The sequence below is a fragment of the Toxorhynchites rutilus genome, chromosome 1 (assembly GCF_029784135.1).
Source record: "Toxorhynchites rutilus septentrionalis strain SRP chromosome 1, ASM2978413v1, whole genome shotgun sequence".
NCBI classification, from domain to species: domain Eukaryota; kingdom Metazoa; phylum Arthropoda; class Insecta; order Diptera; family Culicidae; genus Toxorhynchites; species Toxorhynchites rutilus.
This window is the reverse complement of record NC_073744.1, coordinates 122,157,380-122,184,232: the sequence shown is the minus strand read 5'-3', so window position 1 is coordinate 122,184,232 and position 26,853 is coordinate 122,157,380. Positions and strand designations below refer to the sequence as shown.

Sequence of the window (26,853 nt, the reverse complement as noted above, 5' to 3'; positions counted from 1 at the left end):
GTGAAACACAATATCATGCTGATTATATTAAGAGTGTAATGACGACCGCATACCCGTGCGTGTGCCCTACGAACAATACTACAACTTTGCGTCTGTCAACTGTTGCGTTTCGTGAAGTGTCAACTAATAAAATTCATTTCAAAGTGTAATTTCAAGAAGTAGAGGTTCTGGTTAGAGGCGAATGAACTGCAAAGTTTAAAGCCTCTTAAAAACAAAGAAAGAAAAGGTTCTGGTACTAATTCGGTACGCCGTGGGTAATTTGATACCCACCCGGATCTCAGGCGGTAATGAGCGCATTCTGGTGGTGAATAGAAAAAAAGTGTTCTAGTAATGTAGTAACAAACGTCAGATGCCAAAGACCCAAAATACCTGTGTTTTTAAAAGAAAAATCAAATTTTGTTGTTTTTGAAATCTCGAAAAATTTTCGTGTGCGTCTTTTGAAAAATCATTAAAAATTTTAAATATTAAAGCTGATTTGGATCAAGAAATTGATGTTCTTCAACAAATTCGAGTAAGAGTATCGATATTATAATCACAAATTTCATAGATTTCATTCCAAAGTGAAAATTAGGTATGCGGGTAATTTGGCACCCCAAAATAAACATAGTGTTGATGATACACTATGCTAAGTATTGCATACCCATGCAGCAAAATTTTACTTTACTTTACTTTTTTAATTAGAAATAAATCGAGATGAAATTTGTTCTTTTTCTTGAAAAAATCGTTTTTTTGTTCCTCTTTGTTTTGTAAAATTGCATGCTTTTTCGTCAAAGTTGAGTTAATTTACGTAAGATAATGTGCTTCACTTCTATTTTGTATGAAAGTGTCAAAAAAATACATTTTTCAGTGATTTCCGGACAATTTTTTTTAATTTGAAAAAAAAATAAAAAAAGGGCTGCCAAATTTATACCCAGGCATCTCGGGTACTCGAATTTGAGTTCACTTCTATGCTCAAAGCTCCGAGCCAAATCAAGTTTTTTAAATCGGTTTGCGGGGAAATGTCCACATCTTCATAAGCTGACGTAATATGAAGAAATTCCGAGCATTGGCCAAGAGCTAAGTCCAAAAAAACAAAGTGGGGTACCGAATTTGTACCAGTTCCTCTACAGTTTGTTCTCATATTTCCTCGCTGAGGAAATATGAGAAGGGTTCTTCGAGTCTTTTGTGTGTTCGCTTGTACGTTCGCTTTTAGATAAAACTAACACAAAATAGTACATATATTACCTATAAAATTAATACTAGTTGACTCTTGTTTTCCCTCTGTCGGTTGGCTTATTACGTCCTGTTCTTGTTTTGCCAGTGCTTCGAATATTTTCAGATCCAAACATTCCTCGTATGGCGTCGGAGGAAAATTATCCTGATAATGCAAATCGGGTGGCTCATCTTCTTCGTCGGGCTCTTTGGAAGGAATTTCTTGTTCGGGTGTGGTTTCATCCGTACAACTTCCCACTGCGCCTTCCAGCTCTTCCTCAGTCTCAGCATTTTCACTAACAAATTGCATCTTGTTAGAAAAAATCTATAAAGAAAATCGATCGGTCAACAAGGCAACTCACCCAACAACGCTGCTGGCAGACGCATATTCTGCGGTTTCCTTGCGGGGAGAGCTCATTTCTGCTATCAATCCTCACAACCGAGGCTTCAGTAGAATGCTATTGATCGCGTCTTCTTGCAAGGGGAAACGAGATTCACTTCGATTTTTTGCTTCCTTCTAGCGCCTCCGCCATGGCGACAGTCTGTCTGGACACATTAAACTCGAGCACACGACATTTGCTGACCTTTCGACACCCGCGGGATTAATCCGGCAAATTGAATAGGGTGTGTGATACACAGTAGATTTGGAGAGCAACATATTTTACACTTTTGGCTCATTTAATCTAATTGAACCATGATTGAAAAGAGAACACCTATCTCACGATTGAAAACAAAATACTAGACGTCACACATAACACCTAAGACACAATTCCGATAACAGTATTTGCCCTTCGTCGGTAACACCTTTTTGACTGAGAATTCTCTAGTTAAAGATACATTTCACCCCCAAACGGCAACCAGACTGCAAAAAACACGAACAGATTTATTCCAACTAGAATTTCGGCGATGACGACAAAGGAAAATTCTTTTTGACACGATCTGTCAGAAAATGTGACAGATTTAGCCAGTAACACCAACACCAACGAAGCAACGTGATGGCACGCACACGCCCATGGCGCGACCGCGTGCTGCCCTATGTAAAATGTAAACAAACCGGCGTAAACAAACCGCAGCTGGTAGCAAATGCTGGCAGAGACGCCGAAAACAGCTGATTTGCGGAGCGTGAGCAGTCGGCAGAGATGTGAGTCGATAACGGTGTTGCTGTGGGGAATGAAGTTGCCAGATTGTTTAAAGTGAACGAAGATTAGCTAATAAACATAATCAATTAACGATTACTTTTCCAACAAATCGATTGGCGACATAAACGAAATCGTTCATCGTTAGTTTAAAATTGTTTAATCTAATTTTATTTATCTAAAAAAAGTAGTTTTTTGATAAATAAAATTAGATTTCAACAGTTCAAAAACTTTTTTTCGTTCTGTATCATAGTGACTTTCAACACTTTTGGCTGGTTCGTCACTTTACTCCCAATTCGGAAGAATGTCAGGAGCATGAATGCCAGGTGTATTTTTCAGATGTCATCAAATGGTTCGAAAAAATGTCTTCAAATGTCTTTACAATCATATGGAATGAAACTAAAATTCACAACTTAATTTTGCACAATGTTTGATAGACTATACATTATTTTTTCGTTTTTATGAATAAAAGTCTACCTCATAGCGTAGCTATATATCTTCATATATTTGTTTTTTTTTTTTGCTGAAATTTGTATTCTGGGAGTATTGCAAATGAGTAATAACGGGTATTTCAATAGGGACGCTACAAAAGTAGACCGATAGGGACAGCAAACGACGCCATATTTTTTCCCGCTCTCTTGACATTCCTCATCAGTAAGGTTAGCCATTTCATAATAGAAAGATATACGATCCAACAACGAGTCGAGATTATTAAAATTTACTACCGGAATTCGGAGTCAATGACCTCAACCTAAGAGCGCTACGTCCAATTTATGGTCGTCACGATCGTCCTGCCGAATCAACAATTGAGCGTCTAGTGAAAAAATTTGAATCCACAGGCACAGTAAAAAATGTTCCCGTGCTAGTGAGGCAAAGAAGTGCCCGTAGTGTCGAAAATATTTCTGCCGCTATCGCATCAATTGAGGAAGACTCAAATCACGTTCATCTCAAGCGTTGGGCATCTCTGTGACGTCGTTGTAGCGAATTTTGTGAAAAGATCTTGCCCTACGTCCTTACAAGATCAAATTGACGCAAGAACTGAAGCCGCTTGACCACCAGAAGCGCCGTATGTTCGTGAATTGGGCTGAGCAACAACTTGGAAATGATCCGGATTTTCATCGAAAAATCATCTTCAGCGATGAGGTACATTTCTGGCTTAATTACGGTTTGGTGCGGTTTATGGTACTTCTTCCGTGATGATCAAGACCGGCACGTTACTGTGAATGGGAATCGCTACCGCTCAATGATAACCGAATATTTTTGGCCCGAATTGGATGATATGGACTTGGGCAATATGTGATTTCAACAGGAAGGCGCCACAAGCCACACAGCAAATTTAACAATCGATTTACTGAAAACCAAGTTTGGTGAGCGTGCTATTGTTGAAGCATCAAGGCAACCTGGGCATATGCAACATCGTTCCGTTGCTATATATTTAACATAGCAACTACTGTAGAATAATAAAGATTTTTCATTAGTAGTTCAACCGTCAACTCGACTAGACGTTATTTCCTCTGGAAGAATCTTTCCCTGCACATAAATCTCGAACAGGTTATGGGCCCAGTCCGGAAGCTACTGAAGTCGGAAAATTGAAGCGTGAATAGTTGCTGTTTTTTCTCGAAGTGATGGAGTGGGCGAAGATTGTCAAGTTGACCAATTCAAACTACCAAGCATGGTCGTTTTCCGTGAAGGCGTTGTTGCGGAGGGAGCAGCTTTGGAGGCATGTGGATCCAGGTACTCCTCCGGTACCGGTTACGGCAGCTTGGACGGAAGGCGACGAAAAGACGTTGGCCACGATTCAGCTAATGCTGGACGAAAGCCAATTCGGACTGATTCGTGACAAGAAGACGGCGAAGGACACGTGGGCGGCGCTAAAGGCGCACCACGAGAAGACCACGCTGGGACAGCGGGTGACCCTTCTCCGGCAGATCACGAACCAGAATTTCAAAATTGGGGACAACATGGAGACCTACTTGGCAGATATCGAGAAGCAGTATGGTCGTCTGGAGAGTTCCGGATTTGAAATGAAAGAGTGCCTCAAAGTTGCGCTAATACTTCGGGGCCTTCCGGAGTCGTTCAATCCTCTCACAACGGCTCTGGAAGCGAGGAACGAGGATGAGCTTACGCTAGAGCTCGTCAAGATCAAACTGTTGGACGAAGCGGATAAACATCGGAGGCGTTCCGGGTTCGACGAGCAAGCGCTGCGGATGTACGGATCCGGCGCGTCGCACAAAGGTGCTGTCTGCTATCATTGCGGCAAGCCGGGGCATCGGAAGCGGAATTGCAAGGTGTTCCTGGCGGAAAGCGGTAAGGCAGAGCAGAAAAAGGAAAAAGCCAAGGCCAAAACAGTGCGCGAAAACGACGCAAAGTCATTCACATTTATGGTGCGGTCCGATAAGCATGTTTCTGACTCTAATGCGTGGGTGATCGACTCGGGCGCGACTTCGCATTTGGCGAAAAATCGCAGTGACTTTGTGCGTCTCGATGAGAGTATTCGTCCGGACATTTCGACCGTCGACGGAAAAGTTCTTCGTACGGCGGGCGTTGGTGATTGTAAAATCGAGTGTGTGGACGGTCGCAATGAAAAAGTGTCCGTTACGTTGACTGGTGTAATTTTTGCTCCGGGACTAGAAGGCAACTTGATTTCAGTGATGAAATTCGCAGAAAAAGGTGTACGTGCGGAATTCGATGCGAATCAGTGTTCGTTGGTGTATGACGGGTTGGTGATTGCGACGGCAGATCGCGCGGGTGGCCTGTACCGACTGAACGTGATTGAAAAATCGTTGCTGGTGAGTGGTAAGAGCCACAACCCTGACTGTCTGTACGTGTGGCACCGAAGACTCGGACACAGAGATCCGGATGTGATTGGCGAGGTCGAGCGGCGTGGTTTGGCGTCGGGGATGAAAATCAAGAGTTGCGGAGTTCGTCAGACGTGCGAGTGTTGCGTCGAAGGGAAGATGGCACGACCGTCATTTCCCCAGGAAGCTGAGAAGAAATCGAGAGCAGTGTTGGATATCGTGCACAGCGACGTGTGCGGTCCCATGACGACATCGCCGGGTGGGTGCAGATACTACATGACGATGATAGATGACCATAGCCGCTATACGGTCGTCTATTTCCTCAAGGAGAAGTCCGAAGTCGCTGACAGGATCCGTGAGTATATCAGGTTCACCGAAACGCGGTTTGGACGGAAACCGAAAGCCATCCGTTCAGACCGGGGCGGCGAGTATACCAGCAACGTCCTGCGCAACGACGAGGAGAACAAGAACGTGAAAGATGGAACCATCCGTGAAGCACCAGGTGAGTCAACCGTTGCAGATGTGGACGTATCGGTGCCATTGTTCGACGCCATGCGAAGCGAAGAGTCCGAAGAAGAATTTTTCGGGTTCGATGAGGATAGCGACGACGATCCCAAAGATAATCCGGACGAGGCGGTGCCGGTACAGGAGTAGCAAACCGCAGTAGTTCCGGCAGCACGTGATGGCGTGAGACGGTGGCAGAGAGCAAACATTGGAGTTCCACCGGAGCGGTTCGCCACATGCACGATTGGCCTGACCGTGAACACGAGCGCAGAGCCAAAAACGTACAGCGAAGCGATTGCGAGTCCGGACAGTGAAAAGTGGAAAGCGGCCATGAACGAGGAAATGGTCTCTCACCGGGACAACGGAACTTGGATTCTCACCAAGCTACCCCAACGGCGCAACGTGGTAGGCTGTAAGTGGGTGTTCAAGTGTAAGGCGAACGAGTCCGGGGAGATCGTGCGATACAAGGCCAGGTTGGTCGCACAGGGATTCTCCCAAAAGTACGGAACTGATTACGATCAGGTTTTTGCACCGGTGGTGAAGCAAATCACGTTCCGTACTGTGCTGACAGTAGCGAGCAAGCGGCGATTGTTGGTCAAACACATCGATATAAAGACAGCGTATCTGTATGGCGCCCTGCAGGAGGAGATTTTTATGAAGCAGCCCCCGGGGTACTCTAACGGTGATCTTGATACGGTGTGCTCTTTAAAACGAAGTCTCTACGGTCTGAAGCAAGCGGCGCGAGTGTGGAACCAGCGAATAGATACGGTACTGAAGGAAATGGGGTTCTACTCATCAGCAGCTGATTCGTGTCTCTACCTGCGGAATTCGGACGGTGTGTTTACTTTTATCCTGATTTACGTGGACGATATCGTGGTTGTGTGCCAGACGGAGCAGGACTATCGGTTACTGGTTGGAACGTTGAAGAAGAGTTTCAAGATTACGGAGCTGGGCGATCTGACGTTCTTTCTTGGAATCCACATTCGACAGCATGCGGGCCGATACGTCTTGAACCAGAAATCATACGTGGCGAAGATTCTGGCGAGGTTCAACATGGGGAACTGCAAAACCTCCCGGGTTCCGATGGTGACAGGATTCGTGCAACAAAAGGAGGAGGACAGTGACTCGTTGGCAGATGCACAACAGTACCAGAGTCTAATTGGTGCTTTGTTTAACATTTCTGTCAATACGCGCCCGGACATAGGGATCTCCACATCCATTCTCGGGCGGCGGGTCACCAAACCAACCACGGCGGATTGGAACGAGGCCAAGCGGGTGCTTCGTTACCTCAAAGGTACGGCGGACCACGAGCTGCATCTAGGTGGCGGTAGCAACCTTCAAATGGAGTCCTTCGTAGACGCGGACTGGGCTGGTGAAGTCGACAACAGGAAGTCGAACACTGGCTACATCTTCAAGTTCGGTGGCGGACTAGTTGGCTGGGGAAGCAGGAAGCAAACGTGTGTGTCCCTATCCAGCACTGAAGCGGAGTACATCGCGCTAGCCGAATGTTTGTAAGAGCTGCAGTGGCTGCGTCGATTGGTTGAAGACTTGGGCGAGCGTCTGGAGTTACCCATCGTAGTCAACGAAGACAACCAGAGCTGTATCGCACTGGCGGCGGCGGACAGGACCTCGCGAAAATCGAAACACATCGACACCAAGTACTGTTTTATTAAGGATCTGGCAGCAAGTGGCATCGTGTCCATTCGGTACTGTCCCACCGAGCAGATGCAAGCGGATCTTCTCACCAAGCCCTTGAGTGCAATGAAGTTGAGGCAATTACGGGAAGCCATTGGGATTCTACCATACGATGTTGAGGAGGAGTGTTGAAGCATCAAGGCAACCTGGGCATATGCAACATCGTTCCGTTGCTATATATTAAACATAGCAACTACTGTAGAATAATAAAGATTTTTCATTAGTAGTTCAACTCGACTAGACGTTATTTCCTCTGGAAGAATCTTTCCCTGCACATAAATCTCGAACAGCTATCTCACGAAATGGTCCAGTCAATTGGCCGCCTCGGTCGTGCGATTTGACGCCGTTAGACTATTTCCTGTGGAGCTACGACAGGTCTATGGTCTATGCAAACAAGCCACCGACGGCTAATGCGGCATGCTTGAAAACCATCGAAAAGTGGGTTCAGCGTCTGGACTTCTGCAAGCGTGTCCGTGGTGATCATGCAAAAGCAATCGGGTGCCATACATAATGGCATCAACTGTACTTTCACATGAATAAAGAATTCCATTGATATCCAAGACCGTTTTTGTTTTATTAAAAAAAAACTTTTGTAGCGCTCTCATTGGAAAACCCGATATTAAAAATACCCGACATTGTTTTCGATGTTTCGATTCAGTTTTCGTTGTCAATGTAAAACCGCTTAGTTTATGTTTTTTTATGAACTCGAACAACTTTTTTTTTCACGGAGACCGTATCTTTCGAAAAGTCTCCCTGGCAGTGATGCTCTTCTTCGTTGTATTGTAATATTCTCTGGAATACGCTTCTAGTTATTAGATCGTTCAGCAAGTTCGTGTGCGCAACTGATGATAATCGAATCGAGACGCTGCTTAAAATAATCCTCGATATACGACACATCAACACGCTTTATGAATGCAATGAAAACTCACAGTTTGGAGCAAATCGTGACAATGTTGAGCAAAAAAAAAATCTTTGAGGTAAGCGAAATGAACCATCATGAACCCACAGAAAGTCATTCTTTGTATCTAGTGGGATAAGGAGAGAAATTCTGCATTATGAGCTTCTACCAAACAATCAATTCTATCAAGTATCATTCGCAGTTAATCGAATCAAAATCGGCAAATCTAGAATAAACGTTCAGATTTAGCCAAGGTATCCTTTTCTAGAATAATGCCAAACCTCATGTTTCTTTGACAGCCAGTCAAAAATTCTTAGAGTTTGGCTAGGATGAATAGTTCACCCTCTATCATCAGATATTGCGTCTTCTGACTATCACTTGTTCAGGCCGCTAAGAAAAAATATTCAAGGTCAAGAATTTCGACTCATTGAACACAAATTTTTATGAGAAAACAAAAAAGTTCTGCGATGATGTATTTTGAAAGTTGCGTGAAAGATGACGAAAGGTTGTGGAACAAAACGGGACAGGTAGAAAGGAGTAAATGTATGTCTTGAATATTTTGCTTTTGAATTTTTCGGATTTCGGATTCGGATTTCGTCATAATTTTTCCAAACAACTCAATATTTCCCAAGATTTATAAAGTTGAACGAAGAAAGATCATTGGTAGATGAAACGCGGAGATTGATTATTGAAGACGAGGAAAGATGTTGTAATAGTAAACTGATCCTAATGATGAATTTGCGGATCAGCTAAGTGAACGGCATCAGATATTAGGCACTGACTTATATCTATTAGATTGACCGGCAATTTTGAAGTTGAACTCGCGAAATACAACATGTCAAAGGCATGATAATATCCATATCGATTTTTAAACCCCTGTTTTTTGTTTCGAGAATCAATTTCTCTTCAATGATCTCCAATAATTGGGTTTCAATAACGAAACATTAGATTTTATTGCCTGATTTTCTTGAAAATTCAAACAGTTCAGCCAACTTGCGTCGGTTTATGATAGAAAATGTCCGAGATTAGATTCACATGTGATGTTTTGCTATAACGTAAATATAATGTTTCATAACGTGATCACAACGTAAATGGAATTTGGAAGAAAACAAACAGCAATAAGGGTTGTTGTTCCCCAAAGTTGTTCAAAGAATTGAGGGAAACCGCTACTATCAATTAAGTTTACATTTTATAATTAAAAAACATAGGATAAAGAATGTAAACAAACATAGAATTTAATTTTGACGCATTCCAATCATTGTTTTCCAAGAAATAGAGAATTGTCCACGTGGACAACAGGGGGAGAGGTATAAAAAATATCCATGCTTGTCCACGGATGGGGTGGGGGTTGTCTGAAATCGTACTTTTTCTGTCCACGTGGTATGTGGACAGCCCCTTTGAAGATTATTACAATTATATGAACAAACAATATATCGTGCATCTGCGAACTAAATTTTATGAGTTGAGAAATTATAATTGATTTGACAAACCGTTCATCGAGTGAATATTGTCCTAATTTTTGAAGAATGAAGGAGGAACACAGGTTTGTATGAAGATTCAAATGCCAAAAAATATAATGGATGACTCTTTGTCAAAAAGAAATATTAATAACACTATTTGTTTATTTCGGATTTGAAGTTTTGGCTGTAACTCAAATCATACCCATAAAACTAATTGTAGTAGGAATTTTATGAAAATAATATCTCCCCATAATATATATCCATACTGAAATGTCTTCACAAAATCAAATGTCTTCGGAATGAAGACATGTCTTCAAACCTGGCATCTCTGGTCGGGAATGAGAATTGAATCTGGGTCATGCGGATAGAATCAAATGGGTTGTCAAAAGAGACGTATTCAGGGTAGGGTGGAATAAACATTTAACCTCCGTATTATCGATGAGTTTACCAACTTCCGCAAGCTTTTCAGTTTGGTTCCTGCTGGAAACCTCAACGATATATTTCCGTCCTCTTACACTGATCCTGGCTCCAACGACATACTCGCTGAGGTGAGCCAGTGATTGGCTGACAGTAAAGGGGTTCTGAGGAAGGCCCTCACAATTCTTGGCCTCTAGGACCAGAACGATATTACCGTGCACCGCACCACTCTCTATTCTCTGGGTATAGATTGTCTTTGACTTTTTTTTATTAGGTTTAGTGATAGTACCCATATAAGACCCACGAGTCGCTAGGGCCAGAGCCCTGCAGTAACACAGTAGAGCCAACATTACTGTGGGGGTCTAAAAATTGATCAGCAGTTCATTCGGACATCATCTGGGCTATATCAATGTGGCCAGAAACCTTCGGAATGTTCACCAATGAGCTAGTTTTGACGAACCAAGAAGCTCGATATGTCGCATGATTGGATTCGGTTCTAAACTTCTCCAGACTTGAATCCTGTTGAAAATCTTAGAGGGGATCTTTGTACGCAAAATACACACTGACGGTAAACGGTACACCACGACTGAAGAGGTCAAGGTCGCAATTTCCGAAAAATGGAAAAATATCGAGAAATCCGTTCAGCAGAATTTGGTAAATAGTATTTTAACACGAATTTTCAAGGTTATTAGTCGAAATGGCAAGGTCTCCAATTATTGACATGTAGATCAGCCGATCTTTGGATTTTTCATTGATAATAGTTATGAATTTTGAAGTGGTCTTATAGAAACTGGACAGCTGAAATATCATATTTAAGCGCAATAAATAAACAAACAACTTTTTTGAACGAAATTGACGTTGAATATACTTTATTCTAAGCATTCAACAATGTATGAATGTATCTTGTTGATATTCTAACTGTTTGTGGTGCAACGAAATAGAATAAGGGTGGTCTTATAGAAGTTGGACAGAGTGTAGGTAACTTTGAATTCAAACAATATTGAATCAGTCATTATTCAACATATTAATAATGCTTATTTGATAAAGAATATCGTCTGTAACACACAAAGATTATTATAACGTTTTGGAAATTCAATGAAAAAAGGGTCTACAAAAATAAATTTGCCCTGATTAAAATTAAGTTAAAGGTCTTTAAGTCCGTTTTTGAGAGAAAATTAATCAAGACTTTCAATAAACACTAAAATTTTAATCTTTTAAATAAAACACTAAGTTTCTTACTTCGCAAATGTTACTGTAAACCGGGGGCAAATTTATCACGATTTTCAGAAAAATGTAAATATGTCCGCAATGAATTAGTGTGTGCAAAATCAACTAGCCGTTTTCTTTCCTTTCCGTATTGCCCTTTAAGGCTACGAGATCGTTTAGAAGTGAACACGAACTATGGAATATTTCGAACAAAAAAAATTATAAAGCATAAATGCCTTGGAAATGTACAAAGAATTGGTAAGAAAAATGTTAATTACATATCAACGCCACAGCAGCGCAATTATTATTATGAATTTATTTTGTCGTAATGAAATCCCCGAAGCCCCCATCTAGCGAAGATAAGGAAGCGATTCTTATCTCCCTCCATGAACTATCCCTTCCATGATAATCGCTAGGGAACCACGCTATAAAGGCGACCCTTCTGGCCTTCGGGCGGCGAATACCATACTAACATTCCTTTCCTTCCCCTGGTGATAGTGAGGACGTGGCCAGCGTTGTTATTGACTATTTAAAGCTCGATTCGTCGAAACTTGCATGAGAATGATTTACTGCTCAGAAGCGTCATTCGGTGTGTTCTTTGTGCAATTTCACTGGTTCAGGTTAATCACGGAGAGCAACTACGAAGTGTACAGTCTACCCAAGCTCAAACTCAAACTAGCTCAAGAATGTGATGATTTGAATACTCCTATACTGCCGTTCTACGCATAGTTGTCTCATGTTCCAAAATCAGCAACTGAGAAAAACGCATTCAAAGTTTTCTAACATATTTGTCTTCCAGATGCTTTGAGCATTTCGGCTAAGCAATACACTGATTTTTTTAGAAGCAGTAAACTACTGTTTAACACGTTAAGCCCCGATTTTTTCTTGCTCCGCTTTCCATTCAACGCGCATCAAGAGCGTTTGTACAATATCAGTGTCGGTCCCAGCTCTCGAAGATACTTATTGTATAAATAGAATATAGTCAGCAATTCGACTAGAAAGAAGTCACATTTTGTAAAACATCTGAAAACAAACCGTATATTAGGCTGTCAAAAAAGTCCTGCGGTATTTCCGCGAGGTGTCGTTGTAAGCGCGTAGTTCTAGTTGTATTCATTGTATCGAGTCATACTATAACTTGTTGGAAAGGTATTTTTGAGCGCTATAATATAGTCCTTGACAGTGTTTTGTTTGGTTAAATCGTTCGTGAGTTATAGTGTCGCAAATATGGAGCAAAATAAAGAGAAAATCCGACATATTTTACAGTACTACTATGACAAAGGCAAAAATGCATCTCAAGCTGCCAATAAAATTTGTGAAGTTTATGGACCCGATACAGTTTCCATTTCCACCGCACAACGATGGTTTCAACGTTTTCGTTCTGGTGTAGAGGTCGTCGAAGATGCGCCACGCTCCGGAAGGGCTGTCGTCGAAAATTGCGACAAAATCGATGAATTAGCCGAGAAAGACCGGCATAGTAGCAGCCGTAGCATCGGCCAAGAGCTGGGGATAAGTCATCAAACCGTTATTAACCATTTGAAGAAGCTTGGATTCACAAAGAAGCTCGATGTATGGGTGCCACACACGTTGACGCAAAAAAACATCTTTGACCGTATCGACGCATGTGAATCGCTGCTGAATCGCAACAAAATCGACCCGTTTCTGAAGCGGATGGTGACTGGCGATGAAAAGTGGGTTACTTACGACAACGTGAAGCGCAAACGGTCGTGGTCGAAGCCCGCTGAAGCGGCTTAGACGGTGGCCAAGCCCTCATTAACGGCCAGGAAGGTTCTGCTGTGTGTTTGGTGGGATTGTCAAGGAATAATCTATTATGAGCTGCTTCCCTATGGCCAAACGCTCAGTTCGGACCTGTACTGCCAACAACTGGACCGCTTGAAGGTAGCACTCATGAAGAAGAGACCATCTTTGATAAACAGAGGCCGCATTGTCTTCCATCAGGACAACGCCAGGCCACACACTTCTTTGGTGACGCGCCAGAAGCTCCGGGAGCTCGGATGGGAGGTTCTTTCGCATCCGCCGTATAGTCCAGACATTGCACCAAGTGACTACCACCTGTTTTTGTCCATGGCGAACGAGCTAGGTAGTCAGAAGTTAGCCACAAAAGAGGCCTGTGAAAATTGGCTATCCGAGTTTTTTTGCCAATAAGAAAGCGAGCTTCTATAACAGGGGTATTATGAAGTTGGCATCTCGTTGGGAACAAGTCATCGAACAAAACGGCGCATATTTGACTTAAAACAGATGATTGTAACTAATTTTATGAACAAATGAAAATTCAAAAAAAAATACCGCAGGACTTTTTTGACAGCCTAATATATTTTTTATTTTATTATTTCATAACTGTCAGTCCTAGTCATTCAGCACTTTTATACCAAAAAGGGACCTAGGCTCCTAGGGACCGACGCTGGGCTCAACGTGTTAATGATATGTGCAAAAATCCCTTCATTTGAATCAATCAATCTTGGTTATGCCTAGAATATCAACATAGGACAATTGAGCTTGATGTTGTTTTTTGAAATACTGGGAACAAAAAATAAGTTTTGACGTAGGATTACGTCTTTCGGGAACATATTGGGGTACAAATTGAATATCGAATATCGAGCACACCGTGAAAATTGTCCAATTTCAAACGCTTATTGCTCAGTCATTTCATGATGGATTGATGAAATTTTTGCGTCATTCGATTTCGGCACTCCATAACAATTTTTTGTATTGAAGAAAATAATATATGTCATGAAACTAACTATCGAACAATTGAAACATGTCAACCCCTATCCTAACGGAAATACCCACTTCTGATTGGTCAAAATTGACTACACATGCGGCAGGTCCCTAACAGAGACATCAAAACCAAGCTGCCTGGGGGAAATCGGCATTGTAAATACATGAAAGTAGGGGGAGCTTTTGTTTCCCACCGAAATGTGTTTCCTAACAGAAACATCACAACCAAGCTGCCTGGGGGAAATTGGCATTGCAAATACATGAAAGTAGGGGGCACTTTTGTTCCTACCGAAATGTGTTCCCTAATAGAGACATTAAAACCAAATCATTATCAAAGAGTTTAACGATGTAATTCTTCAAACACATTCAATATCAACAGATAGCCTAACGGAATCCTACGTCAACTATGCGGTCGTGTCTCGGACACAACCTTCCTGTGACTTTTTTCGTGTTTTTACGTGCTTTTTTTTATTTGTTCGAGAATTGGTTCGTTCTTCCAAACCAGAACTGAGTGCATCAGCTCTGCTGAAAGCGTGTTATAAAATTCTTGTACTTGAACCGATTTATTTCATACTAGCTGACCCGGCAAACTTCGTCCCGCCCAAAATTTGTTTTTTGTTATCAATACCTTCAAACATTCACGTTTTCTTACTATGAACAAGTTCATGGGTCCAATCGCAGAACTGTTCATTGATTGATCTTCTAATCGACCCCGTCGAATTTACCTTTTACTATAAAATTCCTAATATAGGAGTGCGTTCTATCACATTAAAACCCATTTCCAGTTTCGAACAAAGATCAATTTCGCTAGCGCAAACATCAAATGGACTAACAGCACTTGTCACTTTGTGATTGTAGAACATATGGGAATTTAATTTTCCGAATTCTCCCTTTTTCATTCAGAGTTTTCCGAAAATTTTCAATTGTCATGTTTGGTTGGAATATTTTTGATTGAAATATGTGTATTATTTTATGGGACCCCCTCTCCATTCCAGAGGAGGGAGGAGTGTCATACCATCATAGAAACATTTCTCATACCCAAAAACCCTCACATCCCAAATTGTGCTTGATTAGTTCTCGAGTTATGCAGATGTTTGTGTTTTTGTGCCCCCTGTAATTTGTGCTTCATTTGTATAGCAGACCCCTTCCCCCCCCTTAGAGAGGAGGTTGGAGTGTTTAACAACCATAGAAACATTTATTGCACCCTAAAACCTCCATATGCCTAATTTGGTTCCATTTGCTTGATTAGTTTTCGAATTATGCAGAAATTTGTGTTTCATTTCTATGGCAGCGCCCCTCCTCAGAAAGGAGGGGGGAGTATTGAACCACTTTAGAAATGTTTTTTGCCCCCTAAAACCTTCACATGCCAAATTTGGTTTCATTTGCTTGATTAGTTCTCGAGTTATGCAGAAATTTGTGTCTCATTTTTAACAACATGGGACAATTGAACTTCATGTTGTTTTTTTAAAAGCTCGGAACAAACTATAATTTTTTTTGTGTTCTTCCGGAAGATTAGGCATAAAAGCATCGTTTTATGAAGAAAAGTGAAAATTGTCAAAAAGTAACATAAGACAACTATGTGTAGAACGGCAGTATACACGCGCGAAAATCGTAATTTGTGTACTCTGGACTTTGCGCGTCTCTGTGATATTGCTATAGTGTATTTTTAGGCGTTTTTAGTACTTATTCAAAGAAAAAGATATGATTGAGCGAAAAAAACTAAAAAAATATTTATTCTTTAACATTTAACACGTTGACTGCCACGTCAGTCACCGGTGACTGACAGTATAACATATGATAATAAGGGTAACTAATATATGCATATAAGCTTATAAGCAATCCCTTTCGAACAAAAATACCTTCCACTACCATAAGAAACGATGGCCCTAATACGTTTAAAAAATTCTATAGAGTCGCTACAAAATCGTGGCACTTAACGTGTTAATTCAGCCACCTCATTGATGCTCGGTCTGTCAGACCAAGTATAGGAAGGTTAATAACGCTGATCAAAATTGAATATACCTTCCAATAAAAAAAAGCTGTAAATAGTACATTTGGGTTTTTTTTGACGTAGGACTACGTCTAACCGGAAGATATAGGGGGTGAAATGGAAATCTAGGCACTGAACAAGTAGGAAAAAATGCAAGATTTGGAACGCTTATAACTCGAGCATTTCTCAATAGATCGCAAAGTTTTTTGCATCAATTGATAGGAAATATATCTACGCATCTATCATAACGAATAACATTTCATTTTTCTCGAGATAAATAATTGAATAATTGTGAAATATCAAGCATTGTCAAAATGCACTATGTGCCCATTTTTGATTGGTCCATTTTGTGCTCCTCAAATCGTACCGACCAAAACGGGCAACCAGAGCAGCAGCGAAATAGAATGAAGCACGATTGGAAAGGAAAAAGAAAAAAATGAACGGAACATTGGTCGCAGGCTCACACATGCGTAATTCTCGAGCCAACCAGTCAGCTTAAAAATCCCCGCTCCGCTGCCGAAACGATCATTCTCATTCAAACCGTACACCACATCGGTTCGCATCACAACACATCAACAAACTAACTAACACAAGCAGCCATGTCTGGACATGGCAAAGGAGGAGAAGTGAAGGTAAAGGCAAAATTCCGCTCGAACCATTTTGGACTGCAGTTTCCCGTAGGTGTATTCGCCAATTGCTCCGCAAGGGTAGCTAGGCCGGGCGTGTTATTACCAGTGCACCAGTTATAGAGTTCTTCGCCGGCTGCCGAAGTGATCGAGTTGGCTGGCAAAACTGCTTGCGCTTTGGTTCGGTGGGCATCAAGACAACAACAGGCGGACGCAAACGCAATCGCAAAACGGCAGCAGGTAGCAGAAGAAAAACGTTTGTTCTTCGTACAAACTGCTTTGGTGGCAAATCCAGAACAAGGCGGCATCGAGGGCGTTCGAAATGGTTTTTTTCAAAACCACGAGTACTAAGTTTTCTAAATAGGAACCATTCCATAAAACAAGGCGCTTTTCAGGGCCATTAAACCTTCCAAAAAAGAGTTTAGGAAATACAGTTCAATGCTTTCTAAAACAATATCCAAAATAATAATAAAACACAAATTGATTTTTTCATAATTTGTTTGCCAGGATATGATGAGTATGTGAATTTGGCAGTTGTTCTGAGCTTATTAATTTTCACCAATTCTTAAATTGCTTCTAGATTGAAAGTACAGTAATTTACACTTATCTCGACATTTAGCTAATTGGACGGACCTGCAATGCGACATATTTAGTTGGACATTTTTGTAAACATAGAGTTCGGGGTCCAAATTATGACCCCACATTGAAAGTCGACACTGTACCACTGTCATCGCAAATATTCAATTACAGGTTGAAATTACCTCCAATCCGATACTGAGTGGTGGTAATGCGACGTGCCATTGAATGTAATTTACTGTAAAATATGTCACAAGCTGGATGGGAAGAAATTTTCCAACTGTGAAAGCTGTGGCGAGTGGCAAATGCAATAGCTAAACAGAAAGGTTTAGCCGAACAAGATGGGGATATCGAGTGATAACAAAACAATAAACTCTTTGGATTGAAGATAATTATGTGATCCTGAAAAGGACCCTTTTTAGCCTGCATGTGAATCCAACGAGCGAACAAATCGTAATGAATGTATTTTTTGGCCATCGCTCCCTTTTAACGCTCGTTCGTCTCGTTGGACTCGCCCCTCTGGCTGAGTCTGCCGATTTGTCTCTATCCTGTGAGTGTGTACCGCTAGAGTATAAAACACGCGGACCCCAAAAAAATATCTTATTTTCTTTCAAACCGTAAACCCGTGTGGTGGTACGGCATCGGCATCGTGGACGTAACAAAGGAGGACAAGTTAAGGGAAAGGCAAAGTCTCACTCGAACCGTGCAGGTCTCCAGTTCCCTGTTGGTCGCATTCACTGATTGCTCCGCAAGGGTAACTAGGCCGAACGGATTGGTGCCGGAGCACCAGTATACCTAACAGCGATTATAGAGTTTCGGCCCTCGGAGTGCTCGAGTTCGCTTGTAAAGCTGCTCACGACAATCAGAAAACCCGCATCAAGAACAGAGCAGCTTCGGTTCGGCGCTCATCAAGACAACAATTAGTTTCAGTGAGTGGCAAAGTGTTTCTCCGGCACGTCGCATTAAATGTAATTTACTGAACAATATGTCACAAGCTGGATGGGAAGAAATTTTCTAACTGTGAAAGCTGTGGCGAGTGGTAAACGCAACAGCTAAACAGGAATGTTTAACCGAACAAGATGGGAATATCGAGTGATAAAAAAAACACAACACCAAAGGTTCTTTTCAGAACCATCAACATATTCATAAAGAGTAAACAGCAAACTAATCCATTTTTCAGGTAGATAGGTAGGTATTCACGTAGGAGAAGAAAATAAAACAATATATTTAAAATATATATTTAACAAAAGCTGTCCCCTTTGTATAGTCCTACGTCACTCCGGTTATGTCCCCGACATTACCCACCCGTCTTTTTCTTTCGGGTAAATGTTGCATTCGGGTAAATGTTACAATCGGGTATATGCTGCATTTGGGTAAATGCAGCATTCGGGTAAATGTTTCATTCGGGTGAATTTAGCATTTGTATAAATGTTGCATTCAGGTAAATGTTCATTCGGGGAAATTTATTTCGGGTAACTGTCGTTCGGGTAACTGTTTTTCGGCTAAATGTGACACAATCAGTATGGTAATTCATGAATATGCTTTAATCAAAATGTTCCATCGCAATGAAAAATGCAGCAAACATTATTTTTACATCCTATCGAAACATGTTTTTGTTGAACAAACCCTCCCAATCTGTACTGTAGTTTTCCTACAGCTCTATAAACGGAGCAAAAGAATCTTCCCCAGCCAATTAGCAATTTATCTTCCAACGAAAGGCATCGAACATAACAATTGACACCTTTTGCTCTGTTTCCGTGTGGAATGATCCATATTTTAACAAGTGCCAAGCATGTGTTGTAGAGAACCGACATCTTTCATCATTGCGCTTCTTGTTCGCCCGATCATAATTCTGCAGTTCAGCGCATAACATTGGAGCAACAGAGAGATAACTTCCAAAGCGACACTTCTCCGCTACGCAAAGGTATGCAACCTAAACCGGGCGATGGACCAAAGCCAGAAACGGTCGCCTGGATAATTTATAGCGTCATTCTGAATTTTCATCTTGCACCCAGAGTTGCCGCTTCAGTCCGTTCGAAGTATAATGATAAATATGTCATAAGATTGCCAATTTGTACGGGAGATGCTGGATGCAAAAGATTTTCCTCCTCCGATAGTCAATCGGAAAACGAGTTCAGCTGAAGAACAAAAACACTGCTCTCTCTCTGGTGATGCAAGTATTGCATTGTATGAGATTTCGCACCATTTTAAGTGGCTGCCGCTAGCGAATAAATTTTCAATTAACCGTCCGACTGGCAGATACATTTAGCTATTTCTCACTTGGCCATCATCGACGGGAATTATTTATCGATCAGGTTTCAGGTTCGTTCCATCGCAGATGAAACCGCTGCACTTTGGTCTGCTTCTGATGTGGCTCTATTACAACTCAGCGCCGATAAATAATGCATTATTGGTTCTGAGATTCATCATCTTCATCGCAGGAGCGAGAAAATAAATCAGATATTGTAACGTGGATTTTTTTTTTAAACAATCGTAGAAACATGATAGTACTCACAATGCGATCAATTTATTTTTGGTTTCTTTTATTCTTATTCTAACAAAAGAGAAGAAAGGCATACTATTTGTTCTGATATATCGAACAATTTAAAAAATTTAAAAAGTACAAGCTCAAGTTCAACCAACTATGTATTGGTCATTATTAAGGTAGATTATTTTGGTTTGTCCAGTCAAAAATATGATCATGGATTGTCCACTTTTTTGAATGCTCTAGTTCAGCGCACCTGTGTTAAATCAGGTATTGAAATATTTCCAAATATATAAATAAAATAGTCTTTTCCATCATTTACAGTAGTTTTATAGGATACTAGCTCACCCGGCAAACTCCGTCCCGCCCAAAGTTTGTTTTTTGTTATCAATACCTTCAAACATTCACGTTTTCTTACTAAGCGCAAGTTCATGAGTCCAATCGCAGAACTGAATCGCAGAAGAATCGACTCCGTTGAATTTACCTTTTACTGAAAAATTGCTAGTACTTCTACCAACATTCATCATTATAATATCAGATTATTTTCAGACACAATTCTCGTTCAAGATTTTTCAACCACTTGCAAATAACATATTTCTCCGTTACATGGGATAATCTCAATATACCTAATTTGGTTTCATTTACTTGATTAGTTCGTTAGTTAGAAATACAAAAATTGGTGTACCATTTGCATGGCAGCCCCCCTAAGGGAGGGGGAAGGAATATCTAACCACCGTAAAAACATTTATTGCACCTTGAAAACCTTCAGATGTCTAATTTGGTTTCATTTGCTTGATTAATTCTCGAGTAATGCAGAATCTTGTGTTTCATTTGTATAGCAGGCCCCCTAAGAGAGAGGGGAGGAGTTTCTGACCACCATAGAAACATTTATTGCACCCTAAAACCTCCATATGCCTAATTTGGTTTCATTTGCTTGATTAATTCTCGAGTAATGCAGAAATTTTTGTTTCATTTGTATGGCAGCCCCCCCTAAGAGAGGGGGGAGGAGTATCTAACCACCATAGAAACATTTATTGCATCCTAAAACCTCTAGATGCCTAATTTGGTTGCATTTGGTTAATTATTTCTCGAGTAATGTAGAAATTTGTGTTTTATTTGTATGGCAGCCGCCCCTTGGAGAAGGGGGTGGCGTGTCTAACCACCATAGAAACATTTATTGCACCCTAAAACCTCTAGATGCCTAATTTGATTGCATTTACTTGTATAATTCTCGAGTAATGTAGAAATTTGTGTTTCCTTTGTATGGCAGACCCCCCCTCCCCTTAGAGACGGAAGAGAGGTCTCAAACTTTTTCAAGTTATTTCCAGCACCTCTTTTGTCGGTTAATGTTTTTCCTTCAAGAGTCTGCCAAAATCGAAACAAATGGTAGTTAAAAGGTACAAGGTTCGGACTATGCATTGGATATATCAACATTTCCACTGGTGACATGAAGCTGAATTATGAATATTAATAATCGAATATGTTATTAATTAATTAATAATATCAATAATATTACATGATCATCATCAGTAATGACAATACTAGCAAGAATCACTCCATTCCGCATTATCATTCTTCTTCATCCCTACACGATCATATTCATTGACGGTGCTTTTCTTCAGTATTGAGTTTGACAGCTTGAAGGAATGCAGCAACTCTAGTCTTCATAGCCGTGAGAAAGATAAACAAATTAATTTTCATTCTCACCAATGATTTGAAAGATTTCTGCAAGCAATAAAAGAAACTTATGCGTGTATCTAATTATTATTTCAACAATTTGATCTGACATTATAATGTCTTTCGGTAATGAATGAACAAGGTTCAGAACAAAATCAACAACACTTAAAAACTGTATTTTGGGGGGTCTCCGTAGCCACATTGGTTGCGCGTTCGCTTAGTAAACGATCGATCGTGAGTTCAAAACTCAGGACCCTCATTGACCATCTTTGTGTTGTTACAGAATAGCTACGTCCACGCAACAATCATCAGCGATGGAGATCGATCCACGGTCGAAATAAGATCGATTCATCCATACAACTGCTCTGCTCTGCAAGACACATCGGGCTGCTGTTCGTTCTATAAATAACTCAACAATGATCATTCAACTGTCTCCGCTGTCCGGTGGTCCAACTGGATAATGGAACAAAAAGCATACTACTCTTACGCCTAAATGGCTACTGTGTGAATGTACCATATGTAATGGTATAGAAGGAATACTGGCGAATGGCAACTGTGTAATGTGCTAGTTATAGATATATGATAACCATGTGACATGTACACGATTAAAATTTGGCTCTGTTACAGCTAAAATGCTAATGAGCCTTAAATAAATAAATGGGATAAAAAAAAACTGTATTTTGTCATAGTAATCTTGATAGATTATGCTTGCTTCATTATCATTTAATACTTCCGTAAATGTCAACATCGAACATTCCCCGTATGCCTCACCCATGAACTTTTCCATTAGATGTCGACCGTCCTTATCGAAAATTTACGTTTCAATCTTCGTGCTATATCGTTGTGAAGCGAAAATAATAACGGATTTCAGTTGAAATGAACAAACTTTTAAATTTAAAAAAATGAGTGGGTTATATCTATGATATAACCGCAAGGTTCACGTGGAACTACCTTAGCTTAGCAATCATTCGTTTGTATTGATTAAATTCTTGATTGAATGAAACAGTTTCCAAATTCAATTGAGTTCAATATATTTGCTCTGTGAGTGAAAAAAATGAACAAATGCCGTGTAAAGTCAATTCATTTATTGTAATTGATTGTTCTTCGTTACAAGTAAATTTAATGACGGACCTTTTAAGTTTGGTATGATGACTAAAACAAAATATATGTACGGAAGAATTATCAAACGTTTGATGAACCAGCCTAAGGCTGAAAATCTTTCCAATAAAGACAAAAAAAATTATCAAACGATTATTTTATTTTACATTTCCCTCTGAAGTTTACATCCCAAAAGTGTACATACTTCTCGAATCTCGAATTTGCTTGAAACTGGGAAGTTCATTCGCTTCTAGTGGCTGCACGATTTTCCCAGGTTCCTAAGTTTAGAAGATCATGTTAGGACAGACATATTCCACTCTGCACAAAGGCAAGCGAGGACAAAAGTACTCGCAGTTTGCATTTATTTGCAGAGCCGATTTCCCCAGAAACCTCGGTTTTGAAGTCTGTGTTAGGGAAACACATTTCAATCGGAACAAAAATACTCCCGATTTGTATGAATTCGCAATGCCGATTTCCCCACGCTTCATGGATTTGAAGTCTGTGTTAGGGAAACACATTCCAGTCGGAACAAAAATACCCCCGACTTGCATGAATTTGAAATACCGATTTCTCCAGGCACCTTCGTTTAGAAATCTCTATTAGGGAACACATTTCGGTGGGAACAAAAGCTCCCGCTACTTTCGTGTGTTCTTTTTCTTCTTTTTGGCTTTAAGAGGGTTTAAACTTTTCAGTTCACTCGCCTCTAGGCTCTTTCGTGTGTTTGCAATGCCGATTTCGCTGCTTGGTTTTAAAGTCTGTGTTTCGATGTGTTTCGACATTTTTCGATGAGAACAAAAGTCCCCCTACTTTCATGTATTTGCAATGCCGATTTCCCCAAGGCTGCTTGGTTTTGATGGCTGTGTTAGGGAAACCATAAATCGGGCCAATCAAAACGATGCAGTTAGGGCGTTTAGATAACGCCTAATATTTTACAGTTATTCAATTGTGTATCTAATGAAAAACAACATTTTGTTAGTTGCGATAGATGCGTAGAAATATTCCCTATCAAGTGATGCAAACATCTCTCCTATCCAGTACGAAATGTTCGAGCTATAAGCATTCGAAATCTTTCATTTTTTCCTGCATGTTCTGTGTTTAGGTTTTCATTTTAACCTCCATATATTCCGGTTAGACGTAGTCCCACGTCAAAAAAAAAATGAATGGAAATATTATTTTAGAATCAAATGCGTTGCTTTATGTAATAGAATAACAAGTTGTTTCGCAAATGATGAAAAAGTCTTTAATTAACATTATATCTGACGGTATTTTTTTTAAATTTTCATTATAGAAAATTTATCAAGTAAAGTTCAGCTCCCCGTGTTTTATACGTTACAATAACATCAAATAATTACTTTCATTAAAATTTCAAGAATCTGAAATTGTCACTAACCTGATAGAGAGTAAATTGCCTCACGCAAATGGATTTTGACACCAGATGACGCACAGTTTCTTGGAAATCTCGAATGACAGTGGCCCTGCCCTATTACAGTAATGATGGAGCGAGATAATAAAATCCGGATTCGCATCATTATTGCTTGTCATTCTCATTTTATCAACCTTACACGATCATTGTTATTGTCATTCTGAGGAAGTAATGTCATCATGATGGATCTGTAAGGGACCTTTTAGGCCATGTGGTAACATATTTTTTCGTTCGATCCCACCCAGTATCACCTTATTCGACTAGTAATTTCTACGATGGTATTGCCTATCTCATATCCCTTGATTGCAATTGAAAATACTAATGGTTGTGATTCTGGTATAGATTTTCCCCAGATAAAATTCAATTTCTGACATTGAAGAACAGTCGAACATGAGAATGTTTTGATTAAATTTTTGAATTAAAATGTTGATGGGTCTGAGCCTAGGGGCACGGACGAGATTTTGACATAGGACTGTGATTATGTGTAATAATTGCATTTGAGTTAAGTTTTTTCATGGTTAAAAATCTGTATTTTTTTCTCTTTTGATACATCAAATGGAAGCCCTGAAAAAACCGTTTCCTGTTGCCACGTTGTCCGGAACATTGTTTGTAAGGGGTTGCAATAGCTTTATAGCCAGATGATGTATATTAAGTATCCTATGGTCATTAGGGATCACTTGGGAAGTTTGTGTAGCTGCCGTAGTGAACTGATCTCATTGGGTGCTAAGTTCTGCTTATGTATAAGAAAGGGAAAGAAGAATGAGCGGGTGCATTCAAGGAAGTGAAGCGGGCTTCTAAGGAAGGTCTACATATATTAAGATCTCGACTACTCAAGCCATCATAATATGATATGCGTGAGTATACCCTTTCGAGCCTCTAAATCAGCAGCCAGTTAAATTCTTTAATTGCATTTTTTCATGTTTTCATCATGATATCTTAAACCCAGGGTTGCCACATATACAGAATATTCAGTATTTTACAGACTTTTTTGCCAAATTTCAGATTACAGAATCTGTGTATACAGAGTTACAGATTTTTAGCAAATATACAGGATTTACAGATTTTTTAAAATACAATTTGGCAGAACGAAAACAGTTTCTGTAGTTGAATTTGTCATAGCCATAAACCAATATAGTGAACTAGTAGAAGGCATGAGAAACAATAGGGGATGAATCTGCCGACCTAAGAAGTCATAAAACTCTGGCTAAAGTGGTCGGGATAATCTTTGTCTGCAAAAAATGTTATTATACTTCTATTGAGGTTGACCGTGTTGATACCGTTACCCTTCACGCCGCAACGCAACTTATGCGTGATATCTACAGTTATTTCTCAAACAGCCCAGAACGTTCTACTGAATTTAAGACCATAAAGAAAATCATTGATCTTAAGCCGTTGAAGATTCTTCATCCATCAGCAATGATATAGCTTTTGTTGGAGGCTGTTGTTAAATGAAATTTTGAGCGATTTGAAGAGCTTAAACTATTCTCTTCATTTCAAGTTGAGTATGACCATACTCAATTCGCCAATTGTATATTGACTCATTTAAACGATCCTTTGACTGAACCGATTATGCTGTACCTAGATTATGTTCTACCGCTCATCAATAACGTCAATCGAACTTTTCAATCAGGAAGTTCTCAATCTTGCGAACATTATAATGTGACAAGAACGTTATTGTTGATCATGTTGGTAACTTATGTTTGGAGAGCAATCATTCGCTGATGCTGACCTTGATGTGAAATAATTTAAAGAAGCTGAAAATGATTGGAAGCAGCTAGGAAGTTGATCTTCAAATTGAGTACACCCTGGTTTTTTTTACGCGGGAGATACGTACCTCGTAAAAAACAGCGTAAAAAAACTGCGTTAATTGGAAAATACGCGTAAAAAACCGCGTTAATTCGAAAATCCGCGTAAAAAAAACCGCGTTAATTGGAAAATCCGCGTAAATCGGAAAATCCGCTTAAAAAAACAAGTTAGGGTAGAAGTACCTATCATCGCAATAGTACCAATTATGGTAATACGAGTGAGTTTTTTGTTAGTTTAGAAAGTATATCTTATTTTTAAAGGCTCTAATACGATTTTTAAACATCAGAAATCTCTTCTTTGTCGATTCTGGTACTTGATTCCTTGCGAAACATTGTTCTTACGTTGAAAAATTTAGTTTGAACATATTGTGTCCCATTGATGCTTGGTTCTTAGCATTTTGCTAAGGAATATGCGGTCAAAATATAGAGATTTTTATGCTGTGAAGTGGTTATTTTGACGCAAACACAGTGTAGACGCATACATTACAACCTTCTTGATGTTGTGATTCAACCAATTTATACGATTTTATCGAATTAAATAAGTATTTTTGTATTACCATGATTGGTACAATTTAACATCTACTTGCCAATTATCGCAATATCGAAAGCTGCCTTGTTCCTTTTCTGGTTGTACGAAATCCCTGCAAAGCTGAATAGCAGAGTTCCTATATGTTTCAATTATGGTTGTACGTTGTTATGTACTGGTTGCTATGCTATTATGGTTGTAACTCACGTTTTCACGCTGTGCAATTGTATATTATAGGGCGCTTTTGAACGCCCAATAGTGTAGTGAAATAGCACTTTGTGTGTTAGACCGAGGCATATTTGTTTGGTCCAGTCTGTTGAAAATTAAATCTTAGGTGAATATGTTACTACCCTTTGTTCAGTTCCTGGAGGGAAGCGGAAACTGCATCACAATTTCTTTGTGACTTTGTGACATTTTACAACCGGGAAGCACATAACAACAGTCTAATCTAGAGAAGAAACGGATATTCGGTATCCTGCCTATCCGGTCAATATTTGGTTTCCAGCCGGATACCGGATATTAGAAAAAAAAACTATAATTTCTCATTAACAAAAGATAAATCATAACCGTAACTTATAATGCTTGTCAATTGTTTTTTGATTTGGT

General features: G+C 40.0%; 2 protein-coding genes across 4 annotated transcripts in view; one reads left to right on the top strand and one right to left on the bottom strand.

Annotated features, from left to right (window-relative positions):
* LOC129762279 (E3 ubiquitin-protein ligase HECW2) overlaps positions 1-2,132 on the bottom strand; it is a 117,151-nt gene extending 115,019 nt beyond the window's left edge. Inside the window, exons 1-2 of the mRNA XM_055760394.1 lie at positions 1,554-2,132; positions 1,225-1,487 (exon numbers count right to left, since the gene is read on the bottom strand). Of these exons, the coding sequence (XP_055616369.1) occupies positions 1,225-1,487; positions 1,554-1,609 (319 nt within the window). The 5' untranslated portion in view covers positions 1,610-2,132. The remainder of the gene's footprint in view (positions 1-1,224; positions 1,488-1,553) is intronic.
* LOC129762280 (monocarboxylate transporter 12-like) overlaps positions 1-26,853 on the top strand; it is a 660,562-nt gene that overhangs the window by 234,324 nt on the left and 399,385 nt on the right. The window lies entirely within an intron of this gene.